We start from the raw sequence: 25509 nt of genomic DNA, 5'->3' as shown, positions 1-25509 counted from the left end.
CCAACATTTTCTCCAGATTTCTTCAAATCAATTGTGGCTTTTATTTTGAGATCTTGCAGAAGTGAGCTCTTTGTAGCATATGGAGAAGAATAATGCCTTGTTGGTCTTCCACATGATTCCCTATCCATTAAATCCCCTTATAGAGTTTGACTCTTTGTAAAAGGAACTTTGGAGGTGGCCTCTTTGTATGGATGGCTTCACGCCCTTAAGGAATAATTTGATATCCACTTTGATGCAAGATTAGGAAACATAAACAAGCCTTTATAGTTTCCATAGTTTCCAATATGTTCCATTTATTTTCCTGGCCTTTGCAATATTCCATAGCTACACGCACCTCGTGAGAGTGAAGTTGTGAGGAAAAGTGACATGGTAATCTTCGAATTGTAGGATGGTGGTGGCAGCGATGACCTGTAGTTGGTGGTAGATCTATGCAAGTGTACAGGACAAGGAGGCTAGATGGGGAGTAAGGGGCCAGGGTGTGGGATGGAGGGCCTTATCAGCTAAGTAGATAGTTCTCCAACCGTGGAAGTCCAGGTAGGCGAGGGTGGTAAGGGATTTAGACGAGGCGTAGGGGTATAGACAGAAGCCAGGAGGAATGGTAAGTTTGATGGAGGTGTCTCTGTCAGTGGTGTGTCTATATTGCAACAAAACGTTTACTCAATTGGAGAGGTTGGATGCTAGTACCAATAAAATCCTTGTAGTTCTACGCGAGAAGGTTTGGTCATACTACAATAAGATGGTTAAATTAATGACCACAAGCAGGACGATTGTAGAGGACCACCAAAAATTTTAAGAAGAGCTTCAAAATTTTACAAAAGCCATGGTCAATACATGGGGTGATACCAACATTACGCATTACTTGGTAAGCATGTAAAGTTTCGTTTTGCTCATCAATTTGAAATGATTATGAATAATAGCTTCTAAATTGGTCTTTTTTTCTTCTGCAGCACATTTTGTATGCTCATGGTGCATACTACTTCATGAATGAATATAGTTCTCTTGACATGTGGAGCACCCAAGGAATGGAAAAATCTCACTACCGATCTAGAGGAGTTTATTTCAAAAACACCCGACATGAAGGAGGAAAGACTCGTACAAATTACCTCACAGAAATGTTCAATTAGTTCTACAGATATACTTTTGGGTGAAAACTATCAATGGAAAAGGCCTGTACGAGTGATTTAGCAAAGGCAACATAAAATCAAGCCAAAATGAGGAGATCACTAAAGTGGAAAGCTGGCACAGTACCAACACGTCATGCAACATGGAGATCATCAAGGAGACGAGAAGGAAGAATTTGGATTTAGTGTAACAAAATTTTATATACGAAAGTTACAACATTTTGAAGAGGGTTGTAAATATTTTTTCTTAATACAAACTTGTAATTAAAACTTAATCGCATCATTTCATTACATAAAAGATATAACAAAATATTTATAATGACAAGATAATTAATTGCTCTCAAGTCTCTTCTCCACTTGCTCTTTCTCTTTACTAGGCATTTTTCCTCTCTATAGCGCAAAAACGTCTTATAACCCTTGAGTGCATTTACATCTTCTAGTCCGGCACCTAAAGCATAGCTAGCATAATAGAGGAAGTATCCGGTTCTGGAAGGCCGAAATCCTGTACCGTATCCAAAGATACGAATAACAGCACACTTCCCTATAAGCATAACCTTATGTGTAATGTAATGGGATAAAAGAATAGCCCGTATATCTAGATAGTGCCTTGAGTGTGAGAAGTAGAATTTCAGCATCACTAGAATATTTGTTGTGGTCTATAATAAATATTTCTTTGTCAATAGATGGGATGTAGTGTGCAAGAGCAGCATCTTGGCCAACTCTTGCACGGGCAGCACCTCCACGTCCAAGGAAACCATCGGCATCATCAAGATCAATCTGCATTAAACCAAGAATTTGGCTTTCACATAAATTTAGTAAATACCATAAACTTACTCAAGAACAAATAAATTACCTTCTAGTTCTCATCCTCTTCCAACTTGGATGCATCCCAAAGGTTGATGGAGCCTTCTTCATTTCCTTGATCAAGGGCGAGCGAGGGGTCTCTTCCCATTTCAAGAATTCCCAAGTCCTCTCTTGAAGACTTTGAAATTATAGCTCTGTGGGAAGAGAAGATTCAATCTCCTTGGCTTTGTCAAAGCACAATGACATGGCTCTAGGGGCTTCAATGAAGTTCTCTGTCACCTCAGTGTCCAACTTCAGAAACTCCTCTTTATGTTCATTTTCCACATCAAGTATACCTCTGGCAGCTTCACAACCATCTGCTATAATTCTAAGGCAATAATCCTCCCTTAAATTATAAAGCTTTTGTATGTGGGAGAGAAGGATAAAATTCTTGCCATTTATAATAAAGGAGGGCAGCCCAGGGATGAAGAAGTTTGATTTTAAGCGCTCTCCATGCACAGATGATCCCTCATCAATAACAGTGGATGCCTTAAACTCTACCACATCAAACCCTATGCTTAGAAGGCACTCCTCATCACCAAAAACTAGGTCCATAACCTCATCATCATATTGACCAATGAAGCTTGTGAAACCTTTTGACCCTTTTGAACTTCCCGTTCATCCTTTATGTAGTCCTCTTTGTCTCCATGAAGAAATAGATAAGCAATAAATCCAAAGTAGTACTCAAGAACCTTGCACTTTTTCTTATGTAAAGGGCACTTGTCAAGACAAGTCTTTATCCTCTTAAATAGGCATCCCACCTTCCTGACATGCTCTTCTTTTGAGATGAGGATAGGGCAAAGCTAGAGATGTGAAAATGTTGTGATGATCCCTCATTAATAATTTCTGTACCAACCAATTTACTATATGCCTCCCACTCTTCCCCTAACATAGATCTTACCATGTCCTTAACAATATATTCTAAATAAAATGGCACATTGAATATAGGCTCAACATCTAGAAGAAGTTCATCGTTCCCAGCTCTCCTTAACAAATCTAATAGGTTTTCATTGGTACTAGGCTCATCTGTTACTTCTTCATCTTCCAAAGGATCATAATAGTGAACCCTACTCCATGATGGAATTGCTCGCCATGGCGCAAGGACGAAGAACCAACCAGAACCGAAATTGCTAATCACGTAGTGAACTGAATTCCCACGGTGTGAGTGAAGGGGCACTGAAACCAATCTACTGCATGAGGAAAGGGGACTGAAAGAAAAAAATTAAAATTTAAACAAGGCGGCATGACTATATATAGACATTATTAGGGCTGACATCATCCGTGTACAATGCACGTAAAGGCTGACATCACTGAAGTGTTCTGATGTGCCATGTGTAAGACTGACATCATCGTCGAGGAGCCACATGTAGGGCTTATGTCATCCTCGCAATGTTATTTTGAATAATTCAATTACTCCTAATGATCCAGACTCTCCACCACCCCCAAGGCAAGCCTCTCCATCTAAGAAGAAGAAAATGCATGTACATTCACCACCACTGAAGCATTTTATGTTTAAGAAAGGAACTCTACATAAAGAAACCAAGGGTGCTTCTCAACAAGGCACTCATAAAGAAACCAAGGGTACTAAACTAGAAAGTACCTCAAAGAAAAGTGGTCCTCAAGTGGGTGCCAGAAGGGTGTTGGCAAGAAAGCTAAGAAGGAACTCAAGTTTGCTGCTGGTAAGAATAACCAGAAACAGTCAAAGGAAATGGACATGGAGACAAAGGAGGCCACAAAACCAGAGGAGACAAAGGGGGACATGGAGACAAAACCAGAGGAGATGGAGAAAAAATAGAAAGCTTCATTCTCCTCCCTATTTATCATTGTAAATATTTGTAAATTTTCTTCTAATTTTATAACCTTTTTTGTAAAGATTGAGAAATAATCTTCTCATTTTATCATGTTTTTTACCCAAAACACATTTGTACTTTAATTCCTTCAAATGTCATCTCGTGACTCGAGTACATCTCTAAAAGGAAACTATTAGAACTCTAAAAAGGGCTTCATAAAAAAAGCTCCAAATATTATAATTCTAAAAGAACAACATTAAAAATTACAAAGGCACAGCAATCACAAGATAAAACTTTTCATTGATGAATTACATAAGTAAATTTACAAAATTGGTTTGAGTGGAGCCCAAGAGTCGAAGGAAAATATTATAATTCTAAACAGACTTCATAAAAAAACTCCAAAGCTTTCTTATTAAGTCATGCTTATACCATCATATTCCCAATCAATATCTACCAAGGTCTTCGACTCCATTCGCATTTGAATCTTTCTATTCTTCACCTTGAACTTTGCCCCACTTATATCCTCAGTTCCTGTTCCCTAATATTTAGGAGGCTCCAATGCATGCTTGCACTTACAATTTCCACCACACCATTGGGAAACCTAATGCATATGTTAATAGGCAAAACAACTTGTTTATCTGCTTGCAATGGGACCCAACTAGTGTTTTTCTTCATCCACCGTTCGTAATAAAAGCGAATGTACAAGGTAGCGCGAGCTTTAAGATACCGAAATGTAACACTCGACTCTACTATTTTGCACTTGAATGTGTCATCCTTATGCTACCCCTCTACAATGTTCCACTTCTCTCCAAGCAAGGCAACCATGTCATCACCTAGTACTTTCTTGCACACAAACATGGTAAGTGTTTGTGAAAAATTAAATTGATTGAACATCTTAGCAAAAAGATGAATTGGGCATACCCAACTGAGACCCACAGATCGAGATGGCTTTGCAAACTTCAGAGATCCTTGTATGTCACAAAGCATCTTTGATTTTGTGACCATAACCGTCCAAGCATCAGGAGTTGGCCATTCAATAGAAGAGAGGAGAGGAGATGTGAGGACCTCTAGCTTACCAAACCCACTGTCATGCATTGGCACGACATAGGAGTGCCGGTAAAAGAAGATCGTTTCCTTAAGAAGGTCTGCACTGGTTTTATAAGAAAATAGTGCCTCACCAATGTTTACATGGAGTGCTTGAAATGTTCTAGTAGTAAGGCTTCATAATGGTTGCTCCTCTGCCAAGTTGGAAGGAAAAATATCTGCGACCCAAAAATAAGATCATTAAACATGAAAGTTGTAGCTATCGTAATATCACATGCCTCCTTCCTTCCCTCTATGATACTTACAGTTGCATGGGAATCGAGTTTGTTTACGAAGATGAATGTCTCGTGCCATGTACACATGTTTTACAATGGCCACCAGGTCTCCATTGCTCGATTTTTTGAATCCCTCTAAATGACCCTTCCAATGAAGCTCCATCACATCTCGTCGCGTTGAACTCAGTGCGGACTAATAACAGTAGGCTGCAGGAAAACCCAAGCACCCATACGATATGCCTCTCTCACCCAAGCACCATCATCGTCCCTCTTGTTGTACAGTGAGATCTCCTCAATCTCATCTTTTGGTCTTCTTCATGGTGCAGCCATAAATTGTGGAGCTATAGTAGTGAGATTAGGGTTGGGCGAATGAGATAGAGAAAGAAAACGTGAATATGCTATGCAGATTAGGGCTTCGGGCTTGATGGATATTGAAGAGATGGAAGAAAAAGGGAGGAAGGTTAACGAGAGTTTAATTTGGACGTTCAAGAGGGAAAGCGGACTTGAAAATGAAATTTTGACTATAATGAAATTTGAGATGGGTTTCTGGGGGGAAAAGTGACTTTTGGGGGAATCTCAAAAATTTCAAATTTTTAAGGATTTTTTGAGCCATGAGAATGGTGGGACCACACCTACCCTAATCCCCCTACTTTTTGAAAGGGACAAGTGTAATTATTAGCAGGGATTTCATTAACGTCTTCACAATTTCATGATCACGTTAACAAAACCTGTTGTTAACATATTAAAACTTGTGATCACATTGTATATTCACATGACCTGAGCAATGACTTGCCAGAACCCACTAGTCCCGTAACACCTCCGGGCATCTTGTTTTCCCGGTGGGCCCGTCGGGAAAACAAAAGAACCCCGGCGGGGTTCTGTTCTGTTTATAAACACTACCCGACACCCATCGTGGAACTTTTGGGGAGATAGTCCTTGTTTTGGGGGCATGATATCTCTCCTCAAAGTACTTGTAAAGCTCTCGAGTTGCTAGAAGTGTCCTCTTGGGAAGAACGTCCTTATCTTAGGGACTGTCATCTTTCCTTGTAGGCACTAAGGCTATTGAGCCACTCGTCCTTAGTTCTTTGAATTGGGGGCAGGGTGTGGTTCGTAGCTAATACTTGCGGAGATTTAGGGACAAATTTGGAGTCATTCAGCTTTGCATTTGAGCTACGTAGGTAATCTACCTCATTCTGCTTTATGAATGGTTTGATGGAGCCAAGAGTCCTGCTTAGGGGCTTGTATTGGTTCTTGATACTTGATATAGTTTAGAGTAGACAAGGGTCTATTGTCCTATACTAGAGTATTGGGCAAGCATAGATCTTTGATTTTCTTTGTGAATGTTAGAGAAGGTCTATTGTCCTATACTAGAGTATTGGGCAAGCATAGATCTTTGATTGTGTAAAGTATCCTTAATTGGGTACAAAAGGCATCCTTCATTGGGGGTGCAATGTGCATGATAGTTTCGAAGTAGTTTTGTAGTCAGACCTTGCAAGATAGTTTCGAAGTAGTTTTATGTTATGTAATGATCTTTTGTATTTGTCAAGATAGTTTCGAAGTAGTTTGTCTGCTAATGTATGTTTTGTAATACGTGAGTGACTTTGTTGTTTTTTCATTTGTGTATTCATTGTTATATGCTTGGTTGAATAGGTTATTTGTTGAGATGGAGGTCAATGTTGGATCCAGTGATACCTCCAATAGAGTCCAAATTCCAAATAGTAGGAAAAAAAAGGCACCTGGGATAGAGTGACAATATGCAATTAACGTTGATGATCGATTCATAGATTGGGAGTGTAAGCTATGCCATGCAGTAAAATCAGGTGGGGCGCCTCGACTAAGAGCACTTTTTAGGCGGACCGAAGAAAAAGTCATGTACCCACCCCTCTGCACCTGTAGTGGCCAAACGCATAAGAGAAGAAATTCAAAAGAAAGATTCAAGAAAACATGACACTCCTACTATTAATGTATCAAGGCAGCAAGAACACTGTTGTTCTAATCATCAAACTCCCGCTACATCACCTGCTTGTACTCCGAACGTCAATGTGCAACCAGAAAGTAATCTACCCAGTGCATCTTCCTGCAAGCGGAACTTTGACGTAGGAAATATACCCATGCGTCAAACTTCATTGCAAGAAAGCCTACGTCAAGGTCGGCTCGATGATGCACAACTCGCCCTTGCTGAAGCGGTTTACTTTTCTGGGAGTGCTATGATGATGGTGGACAGTGAGCATTGGAAGAGAGCATGGAAGAAAATTGGTGAGTTTGGACCAGGGTTTTCACCGCCTACGTACCATGCTATGCGAAATGATCTATTAGAGAAATGTTATGCGCAAGTAAAAGAACGTGTACAAAGAATAATTCTTAGCAATATAGAGCTTTCTGGATGTAGTATAGTAAGTGATGGATGGTCTATTGTACAAAGAAAACCATTAATTAATATAATGGTTATTTCACCTAGAGGGTGAGACTTTCATCCGTGCTGTGGATTCTGTTGGTTCAATCAAAACTGGGGCTTACATTGCTCAAGTCATTGGCTCTGTGATAGAGGAAGTGGGTGCCAAAAATGTAGTCCAAATCGTCATGGACAATGCAAAGAATTGCAAGAATGCATCCAAAATCCTACAGCGACAATATCCACATGTTTTTTCGGTAGGCTGTAATACTCATAGTTTGAATCTTGTATTAAAAGATTGGTATAAAAGTGATGATACCAAATGGTTTGCCTCAATCGTTGACACTGCTCGCCATCTTGTGAGATTCATGCTCAAGAGACAGAGAGTGTTAGATATTTTTCGACCTCGCATGTCAGTTATGTTAAAGCTTCCAGCGGAGACTAGGTTTTGCACTCACTTTTACACTTTTGAGTCTCTTCTTCGAAATAAAGATGCAGTTTGCGAAACATTTACATGCATGGCATTTCATGACTAGGAGAGCACTCAACTTGAAAAAGTGAAAGAGAAAATCAAAGTCTTGAAGGCAGCGCTTACGAGAAGAAGTTGGTGGAACAGTGTGATGGATGCATACCATGTAATGATGCCTGTTATATATGCCGTACGAAGTCTTGATCAAAGAACGCCTAATCTCGAGAAAGCATGGATGCAATGGTGGACTGTCCAGCGGAGTTTGGAGTGTCCTGAGAAATTAGAGCATTCAGTGGTGGAAAAGCAATGGCGTGAAAAGTCCTATTGAAGTACTTTCATGCTAGATGGATTGGAGCGCATTCACCACTACATAGTGATGCTTACATGTTAGATCCTGAATATTGGAATATGGATTTGATGTCCAACGTTGAGGTGGTGCAAGATTTTTATAAAGTGGTAAACACTTTCTATAATAATGTTGATGATCGTATAAAGTGCATAAAGGAGATGACCTCATTTCGATTGAAAGAGGGTTTATTTTCCAACTCCCTTGTTCAACAAATGGCTAAAGAGCAACCTGCATCGAAGTGGTGGATGATGAATGGTGGTGAGCATTATGCTTTATTGCGCAACCTTGCGATGAAGGTTCTAAGTCAGTGCTCTTCAAACTCAGGCTCAGAAAGAAACTGGAGTATGTACAAATATATTCACAGTACTATTCGCAATCGACTTCTTGCAGATCGAGCGGATAAACTTGTTTACATGTATTGCAATGAAAAGATCTTGCGAGACATTGAAAGCGAAGAGTATGAAGAAGATATGCCCAGATGGATGTACAATTGTGATGATGTAGTAGACGAGAACTTTGATGTTGGACGCACATCGTGCACTACCCTTGAGATAGAAGACAATTTAGACATTGACTTAGATGAGCTTAATTTAGCAGACGAGAGGGTAAACGGTGAAAGAATTTTGGAGCAAGATACTGACATAGAGGAAGAAGTCATTTCATTAATTTCATAAAAAGTACTTGTACAAATGATCGTATTTGGAGAAATTATCAATACAAAAGTAGGATTTATGTCTTTCTTAGCTTTCATCTTCAAATACATTGCGAATTGCACTAGGAGTTGCATCTAAAGGTCCTCGTGGTTTATATTCGCTAGCCATGCCGAACACTGTATAAATACCTTGATTTATTGGGACACTGCACAATGCACATGTGGAAATATTTTGCATTTGCCTCACTAAACATATTAAGTGGTAGTAGTGTCCACAGGGTAGTATATACTGGCCGCTCCACTCATCGAATACTTTGTAACATATAGAACATTGGGGGGTGGAGGAACTAGTAGCCTTAGCAGAAACTCCCACAAGATCAGGATGTATCAAAAAATGAGAGATGTGGTTTCCTTGGTGCACAGGAGCAATACGTGAAGAGATGGTCTGTACATCTTGGCTGATCTTTGTGAGCTGCTCTTGAATCCCTCTATTGGTTGGGGGAGGAGTTGACGCTTGAGATAATCGCTCAGCTTCTTTCTCCTTCTCTGCTAGCTGTGCCCCTAAGCTTTCTTTGACCTTGTTTAACTCCAATCCAGTGCCCTCCACCATGAGAGCAAGTTCCTCCCTTGTGAATGTCACTGTCTCTTCACGTATGTTGTGGGTGTTGACAGTGGCCTCTATCGAGGCGAAGTCCACTTGAGTTTCTAGGATAAATTGTGCATATAGCATCTTAGCAAAATAGAGTGGAGCATCGGCGTTATGGAGAGGACGACCGTACACCTCCAAGAAAATGTGCTCGGCATTAATTTTGATATCATTATGAGTGCAACGCGAAACCTTCCATCTTCCCTTCTTAATCTCGCCATCTAGACATGGCCATATTTCCTTTATCATCTCTGTGGTTATGCATTTATTTATGTCTTTCCATTGGGCATAAGTAGGATTTGTCCAATTCGACAACCTGCATGCTGTTCTCGTAGCTTCGCGGGCTGTTAGTCCATGTGCAAGGGCCTTCATTCGCTCATATGCCTTCTTGGCTAACTCTTGATGCTCGTTTGCTTGCGCTTCTGCCATATCTGCATGAACGTAAATGACTTTGGATTTTAATGAACTGTAAAGATCAACGTAAGATAAATTGACCATTACCCTCAAAAACTTAAAGTTTAACACCACGAGAGGAGATATGTATTGCAAAGACTCAATGAGAAATATCCACTTGACTCAAAAAATACTTCAAACAATGCGCGCACATCAAATTTTGAAGAGAAAACATAAACTTAAACACCACAAGAGGAGAGAGATATTGCAAAGACTCAATGAGATAATATTTCAAACAATGGGCACATATCAAATTTTGAAGAGAGACAAACAAAGTGCCATTCTTGAAACTTAATCTCCTGATACTGTATCATTACAAAATTGGGGTGAATGACACCGATAGCTCTACAAGAGGATGTTGTGCCCTCGTTGGGTCAGTATTTAGTGATTTAAAAAATTCCACTACTTGCAAAACAAATTTTCGCTCGTCGCGATTAGGCAGACACATCCAATTTTTGACCTTATAAATAATAGTATCCATGGTAACTTTGTCATAGGAACTATTGTCCATCCACAACACTTGTACTTTCTGCCAAAAGTCATATAAAATTCGTAATAAATATCCTAAAGCAAAAACATCAGATGCAGGAGTGTATGCATCTGCCAAAAACGGATCATAAATTTTCGGGGCTATCCACGGCCGTTTATTTCGCTCTCTGTCTGCGTAGGAGACCGCCTGTGCCACCTTCTCAGGATTCTTGTCTGCTTCAAATACAAAATTGAGAGACACTCATTTTTTGGGCACTCTCAGCAGTAACCCCCAATCGATAATACCTACGCGTGGCTTCAACTCTTTTGTAAAATCCAACACTACATTGAATGGATGTAGGTCGGTATGTACAATTCCTGCGAAATGTGCTGCCGCTAGGCCTTCCACCAGGGCATGCATAATATGTGGCATGGTTATTACTATTTGTTTTATTTTAGAAAGTTCTAGATGACTTAAAGGAATATTATCGGGCGGGGGTTGTCTCCATCCTCGATCCAAACGGAAAATTGCTCTGGTGAACTCACTGAATCTGAAGGGGAGAAGAGTATCACCAAGCGAGCCGCCATTATAGTATGGGAAAATAGTGATCCATGGAGATTCTTTTGTGAAGGCAATACACCTGACAATTGATGGGTGTAGAACCTGCATGCCCTGCTCTGCCTGGAAGCTCTCGAACTTGGCGCTGCCTTCTCCTTTGTAGTGCTTTCCGCAAAAAGTAATGTGCTCCGGCAAAAATGATATACCTTTAATTGTATACTCTTTTACTGTGCCAAAAACACCAGAGCCTATTGTTTTCCCTTCGAGCAGAGCCTCGTGCGGGATGCCAATGAGGTGTGTGCACATAGAATTGCAGATTGTACGATTAATGGCACCTGTCCCACTCGCATCTGCTTGGCTGGACGTTGCAGCGACGTCCTGGGCAATGCGCACTCTTTTGGGGAGCGACTCTGCATCCAGTGCCTTCATGCGCTTGCTCTTGGCTCTTTGCTCGCTCCATACAACGTCCCATAACTGTAGACGATGCATATTAGCTTCAGGCGGGGCAGCATCTCTAAGATCATTGCATGCTACACGCATGCTCCCCAAAATAGTTCGTGTTATATATTGATGGTTAAAATCTGCTATCTTTTGTCTATCAAGCAACTCAGCGTTGCCTCCGCTTCGAAGTCGACGCTGTGCATTTTTCCATATCTGCTCTAGTAGATCTCGCATGAGTATCTCAGACTCATTGATCTTTTTGACGACGTCATCTGCACATTGTGACACTGTGATGACTGCTTCAATGCGAATTGCTCGTAGAACGATTTTACGCTCTTTAGGCAAAAGCATGTTGGTCGTCTTTGTAAATCTAGCAAATATCACTAAACACAACAAAAACAGAATATTAAACAACATTACTGAAATCAACATCAAGCAAACGTGAGAGAACAGCAACAAGTGTATCATTACTTATCAATGATCAAACAAAAACGGAATATCAAATAATTTTACTGAAATCAACATCATCCAATACATCATCAAACGTGAGAGAACAGCAACAAGTGTATCATTACTTATCAATGATCAAACAAAAATGAAATATCAAACAATATTACTGAACTCAACATCATGCAATACATTATCGAACGTGAGACAACCGCAACAAGTGCATTATTACTTATCAAGTGTATACATGTTGCACTCCTCATCTATACACCCACCGTGACAGAGAGAGAGAGAGAGTTGTGAAGTGTATTATGAGAGAGAGAGAGAGAGGGGGAGGAAGAGAGAGAGGTGTGACAGATAGAGAGAGAGGGGACATTAGATGACATTTTTAATAGTTTTGTGAGTTCCTAAAGAGAGGAAAATAATGTTTTGTATTCCTAAAGCACTCCTCATCTACACACCTATCGTGACAGAGAGAGAGAGTTGTGAAGTGTATCATCAGAGAGAGAGAGAGTTGTGAAGTGTATCATGAGAGAGAGAGAGAGAGAGAGAGAGAGAGAGAGAGAGAATTGTGAAGTGTATCATAAGAGAGAGAGAGAGAGAGAGGGGAGGAAGAGAGAGAGTTGTGACAGATAGAGAGAAGAAACATTAGATAACATTTTCAATATTTTTGTGAGTTCCTAAAGAGGAAAATAATGTACTGTTCTATTTTTTAAGTAAATAGAGGGAGAAAAAAGAATTTATTAGGAATTATGTATATTTCAAGAGAAAAAAAAAGAAATCCTCATCTACACATCTATTGTGTTGTGAAGTGTATCATGAGAGAGAGAGAGAGAGAAAGAGTTGTGAAGTGTATCATGAGAGAGAGAGAGAGGAGGCAGGAAGAGAGAGAGAGAGATATTCATTTTTTCAAGTTACGATATTATGAAATAAAACGTAAAGACAATATGATGTAAACTTTGATCCATGAAATACTCATGCCACGTTAGCAACCAAGTATCGCATGGATCACACACAATAAAAACAATACAAGTCAAATCAAGCAAATTTACGACATTTTTTCGACCGCGTTAACGATCACATGCCGTAATATGCAAGCAAATTTACGACATTTTTCGACCGCGTTAACGATCAAATGCCGCAATATGCAAAAAACAATATATGCACTAGAGCGGACGACACCAACTTGCCGCGTTAACGACAAAATGCCGCCCGATTCTATGGGAATACGAATAGGATACGGACATACACTGGCCACGTTACCGACCACATGCCCACATTTGACAAAGGGAAGGGAAGGGAAGGTGACATCGCCATAACGATACTATGCTTGCCGCGTTACCGACTAGTACCGCTACGGCGTGCCATACTTACCATAGGACACAGACCAGCCGCGTTACCAACTAAGTGCCCTAGGGTAAGCACCATTCCGAAGAATGGCCTTACACACACACCCCTCGTGTAGCGGACCATGCACATCCTGCCGCGCATTGCGACAATGGGCGGCTGCCCGCACGAACACACACCCACACACACACACACAAACACAACTCTCATTACCTGTGTATACTGTTAGCAATGAACTCCCAAAGGCCCCCCGGGCCCATATATATAGAAAATTGTAGCCCGCCGGGCTGGATGACGACCCCGGCGAGACCCACCGGGTTTTTATTTTTCCCGGCGGGACCGCCGGGTATTGCAAAATCCCGGCGGGATTTTATCTGGTTATCAGGGAGTTTCCCACTGACTTTTTTGGGAACATGTTAACATGTTAACATGTTAATAACATGTTATTAACAAAAAAAAATTTGTGATCACGTGAATATAAAGTCATTGATTATTAGTGCTGAAAGCCTAGTCCCCCTCCCTACAGCCTAGTCCCCCTCCCTACAGCCTAGTCCCCCTCCCTATATTCAAAGGAGACCAAACATGCACAATGCTCTATTCCTATTGGTCCATTGCTAATTACTTTCATTAGTAGAAGGCCCAAAATATGTTCAAATGCCCCCTAATGCTCCCCACAACGTCCCTCTCTTCTTATGGGAGGCAGAGGCCCAACTAAAGGGGCCTCCTCGTCAGAAGGGTGGAAATCAATGAAGGTGGAGATTCCCCTTTCTCAGTTATCTCATCTAAGCTTAGAGAGAGCTGCCAAGCATCTTCAAATCTTGGCTCAAAGCTCGATGGATCCAAGAAGCCTATACGATAAAAGCTCACCTATTAGTGGTGGGTGACCTAGGGAGCAAGATGGCGTGTGCTTAATGTCGTCAAAAGAGCAGTAGACCATCGTAGCTCAAGGGTGCTGGTCGACATCAGTGGAGACCATCTCTAGAGTCGTATAACATCATGCCAAAAAGCATTCGAGCTTCGCATCACTAACCCAACCCCCTTGCCAACAGAGTAGCCGACCAAAGCAATGGTGAGGTTAGACCCAGTTTCCCTAGAAGGATTGATGTTCCACATGAATTTTATAGTCCAACCAAAGAAGCATACAGTCTCTATTGATAGAAAGTCCATGGCTGCAAGCTACTTGAGTGGTGCATGACTGGGGTGAAGACTGTTAGCCTTCTACCTCCGAGAAGTTCAGGTGTGAACAGGCTGATCACGCACACTTTCTACCCTATGCTAGCCATTGTTCCAAGGGTAGTTTTGTCCTACCTTTTCCCTTGTAACAATGGCTGGAGGAAGAAGTGTTAACTCTCTACAATGCTCATGGTAAACCGGGCCGAATCCTTGCATACATTGGACACCACACGAGAGGACTCTTCCCTAACAGGAACCATGAAGGTGATAAGCCAAGGGAGAAGTGTTAGAAGATCTCTCTACAGTATGCTCATGGTCGACTAGGCTGAATCCTTGCATACATTGGCCAGCACACGAGAGAAGTCTTCCCTAACAAGAACCGTCAAGGTGATAAGATAAGGGGAGACAAAGTTTAAGAGATGACATAGAAGCCGCCCCTCCCTCTCCCAGAAGAGAATACAGAGCCAGTGGAAGCCACTCCCCTCACTATATTGGAAGCAAGAAGCAGTCTAACCATTGCAAGACTCAAGAGGAAGCCTTGCCCATGGAAGAGCTACCCTCAACTTGGGTAGAGGAATGTGTGGGAGACTTTCCCTTGGATGCCAAGCTAGCCCATGACCCCTTAAGGATTTCTGCAAAGCTATAGGTGGGGCATTTTCTCTCCCTCCCACCATGCATCAAGAGGAGGTAAGGAGCTATAGGTTTGGGAGGATCATATTGCTAGGGACAGGGTCGCCCTTTTTTGTCCTATGGTCACACGAACACACAACCACCCCTCTCTCAGTTCTCCCCTCAATTCTTCCCTCGTAGGCACCCAAGTCTCTTTTTCGTTTTTCTATTTTTCTTCCTTTTATTATTATTATTATTTTTTAAAGCCCTCTCCCCCATACCTCTTTTTCTCCCTTGCACACACACCTCTTTCTCCTTCTCACTTTCTTTATATTGGAAAAAAAAACTCCCCCTTATGTTTCTTTCCGACCCTCACCGACCACCGCTTCTCTCTCCTCTCCCCACCCCACCGACCAAGCCCCCCTCACCTCTTCGCTCTGTTCCGTCCAAGCCCCCCTCACCTTCCTCTCCCTCACAGCCGACCTCACCGACCAACGCCTTCATCTTTCTCTTTCCCGCCTACGCGACTGCGCCTTCATTTTCTCTCTCTGCCGCCTGCCTACTCGGCTGCAGCCATTGCTCTCTCTCTCTCTCTCTCTCTCTCTCTCTCTGTGCGCCGACCACCTCCTTTCTCTCTCTTCCGCACCCGACAGCAGCCATCGCTCTCTCTCTCTCTCTCTCTCTCTCTCTCTCTCACACTTGTAGCAGACAAGTGTTTTTTCAAATTTTTACTTTTCTTTCTTTTTTTCTTTTTATTAAAAGAACATTTTTCTTTTTCTCTTTATCATTTAAAGAAAAGGGCATCCCCCCCCGCTCTCTCTCTTTTCTTTTTGCTTTTCCAAAAAAAAGAAAAAAGTCTCTCTTTAGAAAAAAGAAGAGATCTCTCTCTCTCTTCTTTTCAAAAAAAAAACTCTCTCTCTCTCTCTCTCTCTCTTTTCAAAATTTCCCCATCTCTCTCTCTCTCTCTATAAAAAAAACCTTTTTTTAACCAATGAAAAAACCTCCTCCTAATTTCAATCACTTTTTCAAAAAACCGAATGGTTTTCAAGGACTACGAAAGTCTTAAGTCAGTTTTCAAAGACTACAAATATTTTTTGTTGAATGATAGAGACTAGCCAAATGTGGGTAACGGGTTTCTTGTTTGGTTGCGGCAATGTCTGCTCAATGTCTACTCTAGTCCACCACGTTGATGTTACTTACATAAACATACTGTAAATAGCTTATCCGAAGGCATTCCAACACCCGATACAAGGAGATAGAGTAATAAAGTTTACTTATGTACAAGATAAAAGAAGCTCTCTAGTCACAAAGAGAGCATGGTATGTATGCATGTATAAACTTAATAATTCAGGTGGACCTAACTATAGATGAGAGCAACAATACCTTCAATTGTCACCTAATCAAAGCTTCCTTATGACATCCATCAGGGGCTGTCTCTTCCCTATCCAAGCTGCCTCTAGAGTCAATACCTACTTGGTAGTCATGTGCATGAATATGAGAGTGTGGTGTGTGTGTATTAATAATTACAAATTTTGACCAATAGTATCTTCAATAACCTCATCAAGGCTTTCTTTGCTACCTATCTAAGCTAAGCCCCTACATTGAGCCTTCTCTCACTCTCATGGCTTTATTATCACCACTTGTATGACTAAACAAATTCCATTAGCTAAAAGTAAACATGAACAACTTAGAATATGGTCCTAATGGGCCAGCCTTCTCAACTTGTATCAACCACTAATATCCTTGCACTGAATGAAAACTACATGTCATGTGATACCTTTTGGCCTCAGATTGGTTTCGCCTGATAGCTTTTAGCATAATATCCCTTTTCGTGACATTTATAACATGTAACACGTTTCTTTGACTTTTTGTTATTACTCAGGTCATACGTGTATAATTTTTTTTTAGATTTGTTAACTTTTCTTATTTGATTCTTATTGCTTCTGCTCAATCGTTTTTAAAACTTTCTTCTAAAATCCTCTCAAAGTTCTCGTTCTTTATATAAGAACTTGCAAAGAGAGTCGATTTGTTCTCGGTTTATGGGACATAGTGGTAAATCTTCCATAACTAAAATTTAAGAAATAACAAATATTTATGATGAGAAGAGTGTCAACAAATACATCTCTCATTTGTGTTGTCGCATCATTGAAATATTCTGGCAAAATCAATTTGATACTCCAAACCATGAGTCTAGATACTTTCTATGAATACGAAGTATAAACTTTTCTTAAAATCAAATATTTATGAAAGAGGAAAAAACAAACAACATCTAGATTTTATTTTAAAGTTACAATTGCAATAGATTTGAGAAACAACTATTCAAATAAAACTTGACATCATAAAATGAAGTCTAAACTCAGTATTGATATAAAAGTAGGAAAGTCATACATTAAATTGATGATATTCTTGCTATATGAAATTTTGGAATTGATAATAATGTTTACAATAGCAAATTTCATAATCCTCTAACAACATTATGAGTATGATCAGATACAAATACTTTTTCAGGTGGCAAATTAGCTTTAAGGTAATTGATATGAGTAAGAAATTCTTCATCAGTCACTCTTGGATCATCTTCTATGTTTTTCCCCATGGCATGCCACATCATGGAATTGCCACATCAACCATAATAGTGCCACATGTCAAGAGAATGCCACGTGTCATGCACGCTTGTGACACGTGGCATCTCCTTCCCACCTCCCCTCTTTTTTCAAAAACATATTTTTGGAAAAGTTAATTTAGTAATTTAGAGAAATAGAATATAGAAATTTAAATAATAAAATATATGTAACTTATTAAATAAAAGAATTTAAAATCACTAATTTTAAAGGGTTATATTTTGGGATTAGATCAATAAAAATATTATTAAAGATCATATTATTAATTAAAAAAAAATAAATTTTTTATTTTTATATTTCTTGAAAATTTTTTATGTAGAATAAACCTTTGAATAAAATATGAAAAAAATACTTTATTTAAAAAAAGCAGTTATATAATTATAAAATAAAAGATTTCTTTAAAGATATATTTATATATCTGGTAATGATAAATATTTAGACTTGTTAATAAATATTATAAATAATATTAATTTTTAAGTGGATAATAGTTTATCTTTAATTATCTTTATGTTTATCTTAGTTATCCAATCAATCTTAGATAGGAAATCCAGTGAGATTTGAAGTGGATAACCTATTTTTCCTATATAATCACACATCTCTAGTACTATCCCACACTTATCTGTAGTACTATCCCATCATTGAGCGTTTATAATATTTTCTCTCTTAGCTTCCTTGAGAATGGGTTCTCAAAGTCGTAGGAGTCGGAAACGTGATAGGACTAGACTCCCCCCCATCCACCAAGTTCAAGAGGAGGAGAGGAGAAGGGTAGCTCGTGAGAGAAAGAGAGAGTGGAGAGCACGTCAACGAGCAACACCTTCCGTTGGCGATGATCCAAGCCTTGCTCCTCCTCTTCCACTTCCTCTCCCTTCGCCCTCTTCCCCCCCACTACCCCTTAGTTTAGATAATCCACATGAACCCGCCCTTCTTGAGTCCTCTCTTCTACAAGAACCCACCCCCCTCCTTTGGGTGCCCTTCGTGTGGATAGGAAAGAACTATCAAAGTCAGGGGCACATCGTCGTGCCCATGCAATCTTCCAATCCTATTTCAAAGACCTCACGTCTTCATCACAGGCATGTGTGCTTGATGCTTTGATTGATCTGCCCAACATGGCCAACTGCAGGGCGCTTTCCGACATTGGAGGTCGAAGAGAGAGGAGAGCTGGCATGGCGGTGCTACAAAGTGTTCGTCATTCCTATATAGTTAACAAGAAGAGAAACTCTGCGGATGCTTTGGCTGCTCGACGGGCTATTGTGGCAGCCATAAGTAGCTCCCAAATGAAGGGTAAGGTTAGTGCCACATCTCACATCCTTTCCATAGCACCACACGCACTTAGAGTTGGGTCTATTAGGCGACAAAGTTTAGATGCCAATGAGGTTGGTGCTATGTGGTGGGCGAGTAGTGGTCGTGTAGCTAGGCATGATCGCCTACTAGATGAAACCACTAGAACCTTGATAGAAAGTTTTTGGGAGGAGAATTGTCGTGCATCGCCAGTTTTCAAGAAAGCTTTGCGTAAGAGAGTGACAAGAGGAGTGTTCATTGAGCACGGTGCTTGCTTTCTTGAAATGTCCCAAACTGAGTTGTATTCTCAGTTTGTGGCTTCGTATCCAGAGCTTAAAATTGGGCAAAGGTCATTTGAGGGGTGTAAGCCTTGGTTTGTGAGGTACTCACATCAGCGTGACACATGTTGTTGTCGCTACCATGTTGAGTTCAAACTTTTTTATGATGTGTTCCGTTCTCTTAGTGGGCATAGAGAGTTGCCTCGTAGTCCACGTGATTTCATCCACTCTCTTTTGTGTGCACGCACGGAGGATGCCCAGTTCCATAGGATGCCTTGTGTGGAGAGCAATTGCACATCATGTGGTTCACTTGCACATCTACAGATGGTAGATCTTGATGCAAGTGACCAAGAGATAGTGGCATGGCAACGTTATGAGTATGTGACACACCAGCTCCAGAGTGGTGGACAGTCCAGGAAGTTGCAGCTCGTGGACAAACATACACCACGTTGTCACTTCACAGCCACATTTAGGGAGCAGATCTACCCCTACATACGGCACAGTCATTGTGCCAAGTGGCAGGATCGTGAGTTCCGAGCATGCCTAGCAGAGTTTCCTATTGGTGTGGTCGTCTCTGTGATTGATTTTGCAGAGAACTACACTTTCACACCTTTTCAGGAGATACAATCTGAGTATTACTTCTCAGAGCAGGTAATGGTTATATTTTGTAATATTTGTTTTATGTTTGAGCTACATTACTTAATTGATTTTTTGTGTCCTAAACGTATGTATTGCTTACCTCACCAGGTTGCTATTTTGGTCCACATTAGCTATCGACATGCAGAGGCTCATGTAGATGGGATAGCGAGTACCCCCGAGACCCGTGTCATTATTCGAGAGTATCATTTCTATATCAATGATGATCGTTCACATGATGCACATTTTGTGCAACACTGTTTTCGTCTCCATGACGATTTTTTAGGAGATTGTGGGATCAGACATGTCCAGCGATGGGTTTGGTCGGATGGTTGTGGCACACAGTTCAAGTCATCACGTCAATTCTATTGGCTCTACAGGTTGTACTTATGGCTTTCTTACATTTACAATTAAACTAAATTCACTAGAACATCTTAAAGAAAACAATAACTAAGACTATCTTTTATGGATTTATAGGTGGCATGTGCAGTCTAGTATCCCAGTGATTTGGTCATTCTTTGAGACTGGTCACGGGAAGGGTGAGCATGATGGTGCAGGCGCGTGTGTGAAACGTGCCTTGAGGCGTCATTAGCTGCGACAGGATGCTCAGCGGTTCAGAGATGCGGGCCACGTAGTCGAGTGGTGCTCCCAACATTTGTGTGGGAGTGCAGCATCATCGTACCCCAAACGTGATGCTCGGATTGTCAGGAGATTTTTTTGGCATGTGGATGGTGGCACGATTGACCGTAGAGCCTCCCATGATTGTGACACAGTACCTGGCACCTTGGGCTTACATTCCATCAGGAGCATGTGCATGGCGGCCCCCACGATTTACACACGACGGTTTGCATGCTTCTGTGGAGCATGTATGGATGGCGATTGGTCACATTGTGCCTCGAGAGGATGGGCAGATGCATGGATATAGACATTCCTCTCCCCCGAGCATCCTTCACATCCAGTGGTGTCTGATGAGCACACAGGTCCTGCGTTCATGGTCAGTTATGATGACCTGACAGATTTGCTACAGGAGGGTGATGTATTTGCTGTTATTGCCAGTGAGGGAAATAGCGAGGGAGTAGACTACTATCTGATGAGTTGCACTAGGCCAAAGTGCATGCTTGACCAGGATACAGTGGATGATCATGGGTTTTCTTATGACGCCCATAGCATGATTGTGGCAGGCCGGTTCTACCAGCAGATTCGACTTCATCGGGGGAGTCTTGAGTTCCAGCAGTGGAAGTGCGAGTTAGAGGCATTTCAGTTCTCTCATCTAGTGGTTGCTACCAGGCTCACTCTTGTTCGAGTACAGAGCCGAAAACATGAAAATCTCCATGCCATCGTACCCAAACATGCTCCGATGGGGACCAAACTTTGCAAGCATGTGGGGGTGGGTCCCCCCCACATGCTTGAAAAGTTTGGTCCCCATCAGAGCATGTTTGGATTGGCAATTAGCGCCCAGTGCGGGTTTTTCAAGTCTCTTGGTGCTTAAGAGGCCATGGAAAATCCGGGCCTTCCCCATACCATCGTACCCAAACATGCTCCAATAGGGACCAATCTTTGCAAGCATGTGGGGGTGGGTCCCCCAACATGCTTGCAAAGTTTGGTCACAATCAGAGCATGTTTGGATTGGCAATGAGCGCCCAGTGCAGGTTTTTCAAGTCTCTTGGTGCTTAAGAGGCCATGGAAAATCCGGGCCTTCCCCATACCATCGTACCCAAACATGCTCCGATGGGGACCAAACTTTGCAAGCATGTGGGGGTGGGTCCCCCCCACATGCTTGCAAAGTTTGGTCACAATCAAAGCATGTTTGGATTGGCAATTGGCGCCCAGTGCGGGTTTTTCAAGTCTGTTGTTTGGTGCTTAAGAGGCCATGGAAAATCCGGGCCTTCCCCATACCATCGTACCCAAACATGCTTCGATGGGGACCAAACTTTGCAAGCATGTGGGGGTGGGTCCCCCCCACATGCTTGCAAAGTTTGTTCCCCATCAGAGCATGTTTGGATTGGCAATTGGTGTCCAGTGCGGGTTTTTCAAGTCTCTTGGTGCTTAAGAGGCCATGGAAAATCCGGGCCTTCCCCATACCATCGTACCCAAACATGCTCCGATGGGGACCAAACTTTGCAAGCATGTGGGGGGTCCCCCCCACATGCTTGCAAAGTTTGGTCCCCATCAGAGCATGTTTGGATTGGCAATTAGCGCCCAGTGCGGGTTTTTCAAGTCTCTTGGTGCTTAAGAGGCCATGGAAAATCCGGGCCTTCCCCATACCATCGTACCCAAACATGCTCTGATGGGGACCAAACTTTGCAAGCATGGGAAGGGGACCCACCCCCACATGCTTACAAAGTTTGGTCCCCATCAGAGCATGTTTGGATTGGCAATTAGCGCCCACTGCGGGTTTTTCAAGTCTCTTGGTGCTTAAGAGGCCATGGAAAATCCGGGCCTTCCCCATACCATCGTACCCAAACATGCTCTGATGGGGACCAAACTTTGCAAGCATGAAGAGGGGACCCACCCCCACATGCTTGCAAAGTTTGGTCACAATTAGAGCATGTTTGGATTGGCAATTAGCGCCCAGTGCGGGTTTTTCAAGTCTCTTGGTTCTTAAGAGGCCATGGAAAATCCGGGCCTTCCTCATACCATCGTACCCAAACATGCTCCGATGGGGACCAAACTTTGCAAGCATGTGGGGGTGGGTCCCCTCCACATGCTTGCAAAGTTTGGTCCCCATCCGAGCATGTTTGGGTACGATGGTATGGGGAAGGCCCGGATTTTCCATGGCCTCTTAAGCACCAAGAGACTTGAAAAACCCGCACTGGGCGCCACCCCCACATGCTTGCAAAGTTTGGTCCCCATCGGAGCATGTTTGGGTACGATGGTATGGGGAAGGCCCGGATTTTCCATGGCCTCTTAAGCACCAAGAGACTTGAAAAACCCGCACTGGGCGCCAATTGCCAATCCAAACATGCTCTGATTGTGACCAAACTTTGCAAGCATGTGGGAGGGACCCACCCCCACATGCTTGCAAAGTTTTGTCCCCATCGGAGCATGTTTGGGTACGATGGTATGGGGAAGGCCCGGATTTTCCATGGCCTCTTAAGCACCAAGAGACTTGAAAAACCCGCACTGGGCGCCAATTGCCAATCCAAACATGCTCTGATTGTGACCAAACTTTGCAAGCATGTGGGGGGGACCCACCCCCACATGCTTGCAAAGTTTGGTCCCCATCGGAGCATGTTTGGATACGATGGTATGGGGAAGGCCCGGATTTTCCATGGCCTCTTAAGCACCAAGAGACTTCAAAAACCCGCACTGGGCGCCAATTGCCAATCCAAACGTGCTCTGATGGGGACCAAACTTTGCAAGCATGTGGGAGGGACCCACCCCCACATGCTTGCAAAGTTTGGTCCCCATCGGAGCATGTTTGGGTACGATGGTATGGGGAAGGCCCGGATTTTCCATGGCCTCTTAAGCACCAAGAGACTTGAAAAACCCGCACTGGGCGCCAATTGCCAATCCAAACATGCTCTGATTGTGACCAAACTTTGCAAGCATGTGGGGGGGCCCACCCCCACATGCTTGCAAAGTTTGGTCCCCATCGGAGCATGTTTGGGTACGATGGTATGGGGAAGGCCCGGATTTTCCATGGCCTCTTAAGCACCAAGAGACTTCAAAAACCCACACTGGGCGCCAATTGCCAATCCAAACATGTTCTGATTGTGACCAAACTTTGCAAGCATGTGGGGGTGGGTCCCCTCCCCATGCTTGCAAAGTTTGGTCCCCATCAGAGCATGTTTGGGTACGATGGCATGGAGATTTTCAACAAACAATATGATAGCCAAAGTGTTAAAAAATATAATAAAATCAAGAACATCAACTAAAATGTAATGATACTCAATAATGAGAAAACTCATAATGATATAAACATCAAATAAGTACATCAGAATGAAAATGAGCTACCCCACCTAGTCTGAGGTTAGTCACTGCCCAAAAATCTAAGTACAATGTAAGTGAGCTAACCCAGCTAGTCTGAGTTTAGTCACTATCAACAGCAACCCAATCAAAATCGTCATCTCTAACTGCCGGTCGACGTGCGCGTCGAGGCTGCTGTGCACGTCGAGGAGGCTGTGCCGGCTACGGGGGTCGTCGAATGTCTGCGGGGAGGTCTGCCTCAAAGGAAGGATCGTGAGCTGGTGCCGGTGTACTCGGGAGCTCACGAGTCCCAAAAGCTGCTATGGCCCTCTCTCTCTCTCTACGTCGTGCTAATGCAAGACGCCTCTGTCTATAAACCCAAAATCTATAATCTGCAATGGTGCGTGTCTACCACTCTGCTCGTGTAAGCTCCTCTGCTGTAAGGACACGCTGCTCATGAGAAGCAGCACTGCTGCTAGCACCATCACCCGCTGTGCCACTAGGGCCAGCACCACCCACGCGCTCATATGCTGTCACCTGGCTCTCATGTAGGACTCTATGGTAAGCGTCGAACTCATGTGAGCTCCACTCTATCTCAGGAGGCACCTCAGGCTCCTGGGCTCTATCGTCGAAGGCGTCGAGTCCCAAGTCCATAGCTGATGTAAAGTCGACAGGCCTGCCAGTCCTGGCATCTACTCGTACAAGGCCTGGGTGAAGATCATCGATGCCCAATACCCTGTACGTCGCTAAGTCGACGCGTGCACGGCAGGATGGGCATGCTGAGAACCGGACGAGCTCCTGGGTGATGCAAGACAAGTGGAAAATATGTCCACATCCTAGGGCATATCCTCCTGTACTATCAATGTCCTCGATACATAAACAGCAGCACGCATCACGTAGGAAGGGTGGTGCATCCTGCGGGAGAGGTCGTCGAAAAACCTCTGTGACAGGCCGTGGATATAACGGTAGGTAAGGCACTGTCACGTCCGATGATCTACGATACTCTCGAACATGCAGCATCAGCTGCTCTGCCCTGTGCTGGGCAATCTGCTCCATAATCTGATGATGCTGTGCCTCAGCTCTGGAGCTCTCTACCTCGGTCCGAGCCTACGCAAAAAAGTAAAGCATTAAAATATTTGATTAGTCTCTCATTAGGTATTACTTAAGGAAATTTGTAACTTAGGACCTTAATTATAACTCTTTAACGTGCAAGAGAAACCTACCTGCTGGATGTCGGACTCTCTCAGATGCTGTGCCTCTGCAGTAGCTGCCTCTGCCATCTGTAATGCAGTGTCTCTAGCACTCCTACGGATAGCCGCTAACTCGCGGTCTATCTCCGCGATGAGGTCCGCCAATAGATGAGCGGCCCTCCTCGTGGCCCTCCATGCTAAAACCTAAGCCAAATGTGAAGGGTCCAATGTGAAGGGTCTAATGTGAAGGGTCTAATGCTTAGTGCTAAGTAGCACTAATGAAGCTAAAAACAAAGCTAATGGGCTCACTAATACTAATCCAAATCAAGAGAGCAAGAGAGTGAAAATGACTTGTGAAAATGAGGCAAAAAAAAAAGTTTTCCGGTTTTATAACCTCGATCGAGGTTCGGAAACATCATGCAATTTAGGGTTTGCAAGATTAACGCTCTGGATATTAGGGTTAGTGCAACATACGGCCAAGATACACACCTAATTCTAGGGTTGGGGAAGGATCGACGGCTG

At 42.6% G+C, this 25509-nt stretch overlaps 1 protein-coding gene across 1 annotated transcript; it reads right to left on the bottom strand.

Moving 5' to 3' along the window:
* Positions 1 to 1569: 1569 nt before the first annotated feature.
* Positions 1570 to 25077, bottom strand: LOC147611645 (uncharacterized). Its single transcript, XM_086784939.1, has 4 exons — positions 25021 to 25077; positions 24335 to 24904; positions 1842 to 1898; positions 1570 to 1623 (listed from the first exon to the last, which is right to left on the bottom strand). Exons 1-4 carry the CDS (start codon positions 25075 to 25077, stop codon positions 1570 to 1572), a joined length of 738 nt encoding a protein of 245 aa, XP_086641065.1.
* Between the last annotated feature and the right edge of the window lie 432 nt (positions 25078 to 25509).

This window comes from Cibotium barometz, chromosome 47 (genome assembly GCF_041138505.1).
Source record: "Cibotium barometz isolate CiBa-2024 chromosome 47, ASM4113850v1, whole genome shotgun sequence".
Classification (NCBI taxonomy): Eukaryota; Viridiplantae; Streptophyta; class Polypodiopsida; order Cyatheales; family Cibotiaceae; genus Cibotium; species Cibotium barometz.
Note: the sequence above shows the minus strand (reverse complement) of the source record. Positions and strands in the feature narration are given on the sequence as shown.